The 11,850-nt window shown below is 41.7% G+C and overlaps 1 protein-coding gene across 1 annotated transcript; it reads left to right on the top strand.

Moving 5' to 3' along the window:
- The first annotated feature begins 6,416 nt into the window (after window positions 1-6,416).
- On the top strand, window positions 6,417-10,884 carry LOC133919572 (mitogen-activated protein kinase kinase 1-like). Its single transcript, XM_062364005.1, has 8 exons — window positions 6,417-6,569; window positions 6,856-6,943; window positions 7,809-7,946; window positions 8,466-8,690; window positions 8,832-9,014; window positions 9,131-9,351; window positions 10,274-10,319; window positions 10,414-10,884. Exons 1-8 carry the CDS (start codon window positions 6,496-6,498, stop codon window positions 10,504-10,506), a joined length of 1,068 nt encoding a protein of 355 aa, XP_062219989.1. The 5' UTR covers window positions 6,417-6,495; the 3' UTR covers window positions 10,507-10,884.
- The last annotated feature ends 966 nt before the right edge of the window (window positions 10,885-11,850 follow it).

The raw sequence follows: 11,850 nt of genomic DNA, 5'->3' as shown, positions 1-11,850 counted from the left end.
ATTTGAAATGAAATATTTGGGTAAAACTAAGTTTTGTTTGGACGTACAGCTAGAGCATGTGGTAGATGAAATCTTTGCACATCAGTCAAACTACACTCAGAAGGTGTTAGGTTTTGAAAAGTCATTTCCCTCTAAAACCCCTATGGTCAGAAGATCATTGCAAGCATATCAAGAGCATACAGCGAAATCACAAACTGACTATATTTTCCTATGTGGTGGAACTGCAATATCCTGAAAATCATCAAAGCAAAGACTTGTATCTACTTCGACGAACCACTCGAAAATAATGGCTTTATATGAAACTGCACAGGAATGCGTATGGCTTAGAAGAGTGATCAGTCATATCCAACAGTCATATGATTTGAACACTACTAACACCCCCATCCCCTACCATTATCCATGAAGATAATGTTGCATGCGTTGCACAAGTGCAATCGGGATATGTGAAAAGGAACTTAACGAAGCATATCACCCCCAAGTTCTATTATGCTCATGAATTGCATAAAATGAATGAAGTAAAGGTAATGTATACTAAGTCATGTGAAAATCTTATAGATTTATTCACTAAGTCTCTCCCTGCATCTAGTTTTGAAAGATGTGTTCGTGGTATTCAGATGATGAGGCTTAGAGAATTGCACATTTCAGGAGGAGAATTTTCACATAATACCGTTATGAAGAATTAAATCTTAGTCAAGAAAATTAAGTTTTCCAAGTTAATCATGAAGATTATATGAAGTATTTTTGGGTGGATTATACTTTTTTTTTCCCTTAGATGAGTTTTACTGAAGTTTCTCATGTTAAGGTTTTTAATGAGGCAATTCGTGTGACTATATCGCAAGCTATGTACTCTTTCTCCCAATTTTTCCCACTGGGTTTTTAGAGAGTTTTGATGAGACATATGCATTTCACGAGAAGTGTCCAAGGGGGAGTGTAAGGAAACCTGAAGATATACAGGGGGTAACCCCTCATTGTAAACACAGATGAATAAAGAAGAGAAAGTCTTTTCCCCTACATTATATCTACCTTTTGCAATTATTCTCTCGAGTGATCACTGGACTACACCCGGTAGCAGCGATTTCTCAACAAGGATAAGGAGTAGAACATGAAAAATCAGATCTAGAGCGGAAGAATCGGAGGACAAAACAGGCTCAAAGATAGGTTCAGCAAGGGCAATTCATGCATCTGCTACTGTCTGCAATACCGCTAAGACCTAAGGCCCTGTTTGGATCAGCTAGAGCTAATAGTTAGTTGCTAAAATTAGCTCTAGTTGATCCAAACAGACCAGTTAATAGGATAGCTAACTATTAGTTAACATCCCAACTAATAGTTATCTCATTAGCTGGTCTAACCCAGCTAATTTCAGCTAATAGATGGTGAAAAGATAGTATTGCCCTCCCACCTAACCCTATCTCTCCGTCTTCTCTCGCACGTTGCCCCACTTTCCACAGCCACTTGCCATTTCGCTCGCTTACAGGCGCCTCCGCCGCCGCGGTGCCGCACGGTTCTCCGCCGCCACACGCCTCTCCACCGCTGTCTCACTCCTCTCCATCGCAGATGCCGCCGCCCTTTCTCCGCCGTGAAGTCGCCACCCTTTCTCCGCCGCGAAGTCGCCGTCGCCGCCACACACCTCTCCGCCGCCATCCTCGCCAAGCCTAGCCGCCGCCGCCATCCACCAATCCCGCCACGCGGCCACGACACCGGCCATGGACCTTTTTGTGGAGCACGGGGACGAGGAGGCGTTCGTGGATCCCATCACGTCGCCGCCGACAATTCCCGCCGCCATGGAGTTCTTTTTCGAGCCGGGTTTCTCCGCTGTGGGCCGTGGCCTTCCTCCTCGAAGCAGATACGGCGGAATGGAGGGGCTCAACCTCAACCCGCATGCCCCCCCCCCCTCTCGAATTCCCCAATATGCCGTCCTACCAAGAGCTTCTTCGGTCTTCATCGGCCGACATGCACAGGGAAGCAGAGGTTGCCGTTGGTCGTCAGGGCCTTGGTTGTTCTTGATCCGCAAGCTCAGCCCGCGGCACCGCAGTCACACGGACTAGATCCGATGGTGATCCGGCTACCATGGCTCCTCACACGACCGGAGTGTGTACCATAGGCGGGTGTGGAGGTTCTCGGGTCGCCATACTGTGGAGCCCTATGGTGAAGATTGTTTGAATCGTAAGGTCTGGTTTGATTTATGATCCTCGGATGGAATTTACTTTTTCAGTTCTGTGCATGCTTTTTGCTGTGATGATTTGTGAGATTTGTGAGATTGCATTTGCTGTTATATGCTACCAGTTCTGTGATATGGCTATTTTTTTGTTGACTATTGCTCATACTGACCGTGAGCACACATGTGCACGTTACAACGTTTTTTGGCGAGGACACATGCTACGAGTTCTGTGATATGGCTATTTTTTTGTTGTCTGTTCCCTCGGCTTATAACTGCACCGGGGCCGTTACAACGTTTTTTGCACGGTGAACACAAAACAGAATACAGCCTCTCTCCCGCAACACTTAACGGCCGGCAGACACTCGCGCTTCAAGCTGCCTTCTCCAGGGTCCTGACAACCACCGCCAGTGCGCCACGCGATGACGCGAATGGGCATCGGGAAGCAAGGCAGGAGCCTGACGCAGGAAGGCGCGTACGTGCTGGAGCCGGCAGGGAACCCGGCCGGACGGTCGCCGCGTGAACCTCACCGTTTGTTGATTCGCTTCCTTTGCCCCCGTTTCCACTGCAAATCTGTGCACTTTTGGTACGCGTAGATGTTAGACCCCACGAACGGTATCAGCCTGTATTTGCATGCATACGGCATTTGAAATTTCCAGGAATTGAAAACTTGTTTTTTTGGTGAAAAGGAGGAATTTGACTTCATCCACGCAATTAGGGATATGACTTGGAATTCGGAAACAGAAGGATCATTGGATCGATTTTTTTGGCAGCATGCCAGGTCTCAACGTTGCAATAACTACGATTGACTGATTAATCAAGAGATTAAGCAGGGGAATAGCATCAAAGATGGTACGAGGACGGCCAGCGCCCAGATTCCAGAACTTGTCAGGGACGAAACAGATGCCCTCCCCGACAGTCAGCGGCGCCGTCGTTGACATGCTTGCACAAAGTAATAAACTTCGACCAGCCGGCGCCTTGGATGTTGTTGCGGCGAATAGGGCCAGCTTCGGATACAAATTAACTTCAATCTGGCTAGCTAATTGTGTGACCGATAAGAAAAAAAAACACTTTCCATTGCATATATTGAGGCACCCGAGAATCAGTTTTTGGAAGGTGCGATCGATTTCGACACGGGACTCTGCCAAACAATCTCAAATACAAAGGGGAAAAAAGAAATACTAGATGGCATACATGCAAATTGAAACAGAGAGACCAGACCGGGCTTGCTAATGATCTGAGTAACTGACAAGCTGCTATGTAATACAATTATCGTTCAGTTCACCCTGCGTTTGCGTCGGCAGGATTGTCTTCAGGGCCACCGTACTTGCGAACAAGCCACACCCAGAACACGAGCAGCCCAGCGATAAGCGCGGCGAGGACGCCCGTGCAAGTGATCACGATCCGCTCGTCTTCGACCGGGAGCCACACGGCGACGGTCTCCACGGGAACGAGAACAAAGGCGCCGATTGCCACCATGCCAACATTCATGATCGCCTTGTCTATGGCTACCGGCGTACGCGGCAGGAACAAGATCGCGTAGGAGCGGATCACCAGGGCCAGGGACAGGTAGACGCCCCACAAGATCCACAGTGGCATCAGCCACGGGACGCGGGCGAAGAGGAGAGGGTCCGAGGACAGGCGGAGGCGCATGATGAGGAAGCCGGCCACCATGAGAAAACACACCAGGAAGATGGTTCCTACAAAAATCCGAGGACGCGGTACGTTCGGCAGCGCCTCCCCGATCGTCAGTGGACTCGCCGTCGACATGGATGTGGACTAGGGTTCTAGTTTCGCCGTCTTGGGAATCGTTGCGGGCTAACCGACCGAACCGGCCGAATATATAGGAATACGAGATGGGCGTGAGGTTCTATCGCACATATACGGATGCACGTAGTGTCCGAGCTGGGCCTGCACGAGTTCATATCGTAGTTATGTAGGAGACACGGGAGCATTAGTTGTTAGGAAATCTGGACTTTTACAATGCAATGTGTATCCATCTCGATCTCTATAGTTTATTTTATCGGAATATGTTTTTATCTCTCTGAGATTTGAGCTATCTCTTAAGGGTTTGGACATTTTAAATACGGGGTGCACTCTTTATTGTAGAACACAGATAAAATAAAGAGAAAAACTTTCTCCCACATCGTATCTCCTTCTGTGTGATTGTTCATCGCTGAAATCTCTGGACTACACCCGATAGCAGAGGTTTCTCAACACGTTATCAGCACGAAGCTCTGCCGGAGACCAAGCTAACGGAACGAATCTGCCTGTGACCAAACTACACTGCATCGAATTCATCCTGCACTACGCGATTTACCGACATCAATCCCTACGATATGTAAAAGGAGTCCATCGTATTTCTGGATCCTGAGACCATTACAATCTCGGTCATCCAATTTCACCCCAACTATGTTTGTGGACTATGTGGCCAGGACAATACAACAATATTTCAAAATGGACTACCTAGTGAGCGCCCACAACATCGGTGACCATTGAATCTTACTGGTCATTTGCCTCAAATGGAACTTGGTATTTTACCTCGACTCGTCAAGACTAGTATGACCAAAAGGCAAACTTAGACAGCTTGATTACAACGCTGTAAAAAGACTCATCGATATGTAAGTTCTGTCTGTCTTAGTTCACATATTCAACTTTTCTAACATTCAAATGTTTTCTAATTGATCCCTCTTTATACAAGGCTTTTGACAAGTACCTTCGAGCTGATCCTGACTACGACGCGAAAGCCGGCTGCAGATGACACACAAGACAGGGTTTGCAGTAAATGCTACATAACATAATACCAAATGCTCTATGTTGCTGTTTTTTTCCTTTTGATCTAACAGTAAATTTGCTTTTTAACAGTGCCACCACCAACTATCGGGCAACGCTTGCGGATTCTATGTTGCGTGGAACATGATCCTCACGGTCCGAGTAAAGGATATCAAGTCTCCCGATGTAAGTTCAATACAAGATTTTATTAACTAATTTTAGTAATTATTTTAATTATATGATAACATGACATTAGTTACGCGTCAAATTATGCATAAATTTTTAGCTTGTTTTTTCGACCACGGTGCACTTCTGGAGATTTGATGACGGATCGCTGAGTTCACGATGTCTGAAGTCATCAACCCACACGGCGAGTTCTACTGTAGAAACCCTAGGTTCTGAGATCTTATATAATATGAATTGATTAAAACTTTGTAACCTTTGCGATTCTGTGATGAATTGATTGGAACTTTATAACCTTTGTGATTATGTGATGAAGTGAGTTTGTCGATATGGATTTGGATGCATTGCTGTTGCTTGCAGGGAGAAGACGTCTACCAAATCCTGGCTACGCTCCAGGATGCAGCCATGAAATAAAAAATTCCCGCAGGGTAACCTACACATAAGTGACAGGTGAAGAAGTTACACGTCACTTATGTCTTTCTCGCCAGCGTATGAAAACGCTTATAGGTGACGGATCACTGTTACGACCCGTTAACTATGATCACATTGATGATGAATCTTTACTCGTCACTTATACTCAGTCATTAATGACATATTGAAGATGACGGATATAGAATCTATCATTATCTGTCACCTTTAATTTTTTTAGGTTGTGTTTGAATCGCAGGGGTTTATCGTCAAAGATATTGACAACGCCATGCTGTGCTCGAGCTCGCCACAATTTATTCGGCTTTGAGATTGGGATAGATTGCTTTATGGCATCGAAAGCCACTGACGTCCGTGCATCATTGTAAGAGTAGTTTTGAATTGCAATGCAGGTTGTATTCATGATCTCGGTGTACATTTATACGGGAGCAGGCAGTGCTCATCGTGGCTAATTGAGAAGCTACAAAGCTGCTAACGTGCATGGAAAGGAGGTGAGTGTCGTATGAATCGGTCTCTGGTGAGCAACCTGAAGAAGCTGTTGCGTAACAGCCAGTGGACTGACGACGTGTTTGTTTGGACTTGTTCCAGCTGTTTGTACGGCATTTAGTTCTTAGAAATAGTCCAAACAAAGGCCTATTTTTTATAAGTGCTTGTCACAAGCGCTCGAGAAAAGTTGAACTACCGGGCGTAAGTTCCCCGTAGCCCCTGTGGCTTCTTGGATCTCTTAGTTTTCACATTGCCTATAAAGTTTGTCAGATTTACCAGAAAAATGTCATCTACTGTATAACTAAAAATTATTTTAAACCAATCTAATAATCTAATAGACACGACCCATTTAGATACTAACTCAAAGTGAAACTGAAGTAGCTTTTTTTCTGTTCTGGTCATCTCGCCTTCTTCCTCCCCGCTTCCGTCTCCTTCCCCAACCTTGACCCCGCAGCAAAGGGGGCGGGGCGGCCATGAGGGGGAAGAAGCCGCTCAAGGAGCTCAAGCTCTCCGTGCCTGCGCAGGAGACCCCCGTCGACAAGTTCCTGTCGGTCTCCTCGATACCTAAGCCTAAACAGCCCCCTTTTCATTCCCCTTTTTTCTTTTTTAATTTGCTCCCCTATATTGGTTTGGCTTGAGTTGCCAGAGTGATTCTGTAATTAGTGACCTTCGTTGTTGATCTTTTCATGTCGGTGTTTAAGTGGCCCGGATTTGCGGTTCCAGATCATACTTAATTTGGTTGATCCTTCGATTTGATCGTGTACTCCATTATTTGTTGTCAGAAGTTAATGTACAAAGTGATCTGATGCCCTTGATCGCTGGTGATGTTTTAGGACGGCGAGTGGCACATTCAAGGATGGTGAACTACGACTCAATCAAAGAGGCTTGCGGCTTATCTCTGAGGAAAATGGGGATGGAAATGTGAGTTCCTGTATCGGCAAGAATTACTTCTAGTTCTATCCTTTGTAGACCCATGCAATTGTATTCTTGCAGAATGTACTTAGTATGGTGGCATTGTAGGTTTGCACATAATGTAGGCAGGTGTACCAGTTCAATTGCAAACCTTCTCCGTTGTTGTTAAATAAAAAATCCCCTTGGTTGATTGAATGGAATCTGTCCAATGGTATGGACTCGAGGGGAACCCTTGTTTCAAATCGTTTTGTCATTTTTTTGTTTCAGGTTTGTCTTGATTGACAGATCACAGATCTGGAATTTTCATGCATAGGGTTTAAATTCTGTGACTTTTTCTTTGAAGTGTAATAGTATGGATGGCTCCTACTGGTTGTAATTTATTAGGTGAAAAAATGTAAATTGGAGAGCAGGAAAAAGAGTGTATTAATTGTTACTGGTTATTAGATGTGTCATGTGTGTGTTTAGCTGCTCTTGAATGTGTTCTTCATATTCCTGAATGAGCCTGGAAGCTTTCTATCGTGTTGCCAAGTCATTTTAGTCCGATCTTTAGTTTGAGTACAAACTTAGGTCTGACATCTTTTAGTTTCTGTAAGACTTGGTGGTTTCTGAACCTACTATTCCAGCGATGGTTTCTGTAGAACTTCATTCTGTTCTCTGAATGGAAGTAGGGAGTCCGATTTCAGAAAGAAAAAAATGTCACTCCAAGAAGGCTAGAAGTATCTCTACTTAGTGAGAAAGTATGTTGTCCCTAATGGCTATTATTTTTTAACTTCAAGTCCTATAAGGATATCTTGTTTTCTAGTTTTTGTTTGTACTTCTATTATTTGGTTGGTCATCTAGTAGTTTCTGAATTTGGATTGCATCTTTTCCCCAGGAATCAACAAAGCTGAAGGTGGAAGATGTGCAGTTATCAATGGATGATCTTGAGATGATTCAAGTCATTGGTAAAGGAAGTGGTGGTGTTGTCCAGCTAGTGAGGCACAAATGGGTCGGGACATTGTATGCCTTGAAGGTAATTTCCTGTATCCTAAATTTATCTGGTGAGCCACACAACCGACACACTGCTGAGATGGAAAATATGTATATTCGTGCACTCCTAGACCGCTAACTTCCTCCCATTTTTCTGTTTTTGTATTTTTTGTTTTTCTAACTTGAAAATAAAGCTCTTTTTTCTAGATGGCACATGGAATAAAACTCTTTTTCTAGATGGCACATGGATATCTATATGTTCAAATCCTTTTTTGAAGATTCGTTACATGTTATGTCTTATTCTGACAATCAGAATATTCTGCATCTTCTTGTGTGGTTGCTTTCTTTAGTCAACTTTGTAATGGCATGGCAGCATTCATTTCAGTTTGCACCCTCTAAAATGAGGTGGAAATGCTATGAATGGGATAGCCATAGCATCTAGTACCTACATGCGAAATCTGTGGATAAACTAATTGTCAATGAATTATGATGCTAACGAATGAGAGTACATCAGCTAATATATTCAGGTCACTTGATTGATATTGACCAATTTCCTCTGTAGGGTATTCAAATGAACATTCAGGAGGCAGTTCGCAAACAAATAGTACAAGAGCTAAAAATAAATCAAGCAACACAGAACCCTCATATAGTTCTTTGCCATCAATCTTTTTACCACAATGGTGTAATATATCTTGTTCTTGAGTACATGGATCGTGGATCTCTTGCAGACATCATTAAGCAAATGAAGACAATTCTGGAGCCATACCTCGCGGTACTTTGCAAGCAGGTATGAGTAAATTTGGCCTTTGTTTTCTGCTTTGACTTCTCCTGTATTTAGAATAAGCTCAAATTTGTCTCATTAACATCTGTTGAAACTTGAAACTATGTTCTTACACAGCTAACATTGTATAGTATTATGTTAATTCAGGTCTTGGAGGGTTTATTATATCTTCATCATGAAAGGCACGTGATTCACAGGGACATAAAGCCATCTAACTTGTTAGTCAGCCATAAAGGTGAAGTAAAGATTACTGACTTTGGGGTAAGTGCAGTGCTAGCAAGTTCAATGGGTCAGCGAGATACATTTGTTGGAACCTACAACTATATGGCGGTATGTTGAATTAATCATCTTCTATGCCATGTGATTGCTAGTTTATGTTCATCGAGGAATGCATAATTGTGTGGTGACTGTTCTTTACTTTTTGTCCTTCTTAATCCTGTCTTCAGCCTGAGAGGATTAGTGGAAGCTCGTATGACTACAAGAGTGACATATGGAGTTTGGGCTTAGTAATACTTGAGTGTGCCATTGGCCGGTTCCCCTATATACCTTCAGAAGGAGAAGGTTGGTTGAGCTTTTATGAACTTCTGGAGGCAATTGTTGATCAGCCACCACCTTCTGCACCTGTAGATCAGTTCTCTCCAGAATTCTGCTCATTTATCTCGTCTTGGTACGATAAACATTCTTCTTTGAAATTACACATGGAAATTATCCCAGTTAATGCCTTTATGCATATTAACAGAAACATTTTTAGTTGTTGATAAAGCTATGACTAGCAGAACCATTATATTGTGAGCATTTGAGCTTCACTAATTAATGTAACATAATGCCTCGTTCATCTATATAGAAGTTTTCAGATAATTACTAATGGAATCAACTTAAGCCCAGATTTAATCATGGGCTATATTTTTTTTGTTACTACCTTTCATATTACAATTGATCTTGCAATGTAACCACTGAAAACACTGCAACTGTGCCACAAGCATTTGTGATGATGCAAGATTAATTTTGCTACCAATGGCCTCTGTGAGTAAAACTTTTACAATAGGTGTATCTCTTGCTATTGGTAAAATGCTTTGTATATTTGTCTTCAATCTGGATCTGTAGTAGGTGAGTACTAATCAAGGAAGCTTAGGATTCTATGCTAGTTGGGATGCAATGTGTTACTTACACTTGGTGGTTCTGTCTTAGCATTTTAATGTCATACCTATATCGTTTAACAACACTATTTAATTCTATCTTATCCTTTAACACAAATAGGTTTTGGATACCACTTTGACCCATGAAACATCATATTGTACTACTTTAGCTAAAATCTGAAGTTCAAGTTATCAATAGTTCATTTGAAGCACTAGCATTTGATGGCCCTGACCATAATGTTGACAGTGTTTTTCTGGATTGATAAAATCCTGTAGGTGAGGTCGTGAATAAAACTCTCTTTGTATTTCTTTTTCTGAGCTACTGCCATCGTAAATTTCATGAAGATTTTTCGTTCAAGAACTGCACAGCTTGAGCGCAACTATCATTACTTATTCCTATCGTCTGTGTATACAGTCCTGTAGTTTTATATTTTTGCTATGTTTTATTGGCAGCATACAAAAGGATCCAGCAGAACGCATGTCCGCTTCAGAACTCTTGGTCAGCATTGCCTTTGACTAATAGTACAGATGAATCTTACTGTTGCACCATCTATCGGGAAAGTTGTGCTGAATTGCCATTTATGTTCTTGCAGAATCACTCTTTTATCAAGAAGTTCAACGATAAGGATTTAGACCTGCGAATTCTGGTCGAGAACCTGGAACCTCCAATGAATTTACCCGAGTAGTCTGTCATCAGGAGGGATGAGGCTTTTGTAATGTTTTCAGGGTCGCCCTCTTCTCTTCTTGATACCAGCACATATGTCTCCTGAACTGCAATATCTCCCTAGATGCGAAGCTGTGTGTATGTGTTCTTGAACATGCCAGATCATTCTATTACCCAAGGCCCTTTTGTTGTGTTTCTGAATAGGATACCTCTTGTGACTAGTTGAGCGTGAGAGTAGAGGGAATCATGCTACTGCCTTCATATTCTTGCCGATTGCCTTATTGTAGCTATTGTTTCGATGGGCCTTGTGATTATGAGTCGTGCTTCACTTATTGTGGTCTCATTAGTAGAGGATTCTAAAGAGAAGAATTGAATAATCAAACATCACATTGCTTGCCAATATGCTGTAGTATGACGGATAGCTGTCTTTTACTGCAGGAACGCTATTTCACTTGAAAACGCCATTAGATTAAAAACTGTAAACTTACACGGCTGAAGTTTCAACTTAACAATATGGACTTTGAGATCAAATAAGATTTCAATTTTTTAGTGTATCCAAATCCCATGTAGAATCCCCTTGTTTTGAGTAGAGTTGTAAAGGAATAGTAGTTTGGGAGAATCAGAACGGTCTCACATGTTAAAGGATATAAACATGTCCATTTAGTACTAAATGGGTGCCCTTTAGATGATAACTGAAAGGCAGTTAGCATTGCTAATGATATTTGATCACATGCACAATACAAGAGGTGTCTGTTTGTAATACTCCTTGATCAATTATCTTGTATGTAAATTTTTTATTGAGAAACTTCTCTAAAATCCTGTGAGAAAAATATAAGGAGAAATACTATGTTATAAGTTGATAATACCATTAAAATTACTTTAAAATCAAATAGAAAAATATAAGGAGAAAATGATATGGTATATATTAGTTAGGGATAAATGCAAAAACCTCTCCAAAAGTCACTTGGATTTTGACTTTCCCCTCCAAAAATTGTTTTGTTGCCAAAAAAAAACCCCAAAAGGTTTGATTTTGTTGCAAAAACACCCCTAAAAGTTCAAAAAAATTAAAAAAATCATAAAAAATTCTAAAAAAAACAAGAGACAATTATAAGACCTTTTGTGAAATTTGTTTTAAAAAATAATATCCTTTGCATCATATTTTAGGGAGAGTAAGTTTGAAAAAAAAAAGAAAAATGTGCAACTCATTTATTAATTCGAGTTAAATGCATAGTTAATTATTTACTAATCCAAAAATCATGAAACAAAATTTTTTAGTCTTCTTACATGATCCTCTATCTTGTAAAAATACATGAAATCTTGAAATAGTTATTGTAACGTGCAGGATTGAGTAAATATGTTGCAGATA

Source organism: Phragmites australis, chromosome 1 (assembly GCF_958298935.1).
Source record: "Phragmites australis chromosome 1, lpPhrAust1.1, whole genome shotgun sequence".
NCBI classification, from domain to species: domain Eukaryota; kingdom Viridiplantae; phylum Streptophyta; class Magnoliopsida; order Poales; family Poaceae; genus Phragmites; species Phragmites australis.
This window is presented reverse-complemented; position numbering and strand designations above follow the sequence as displayed.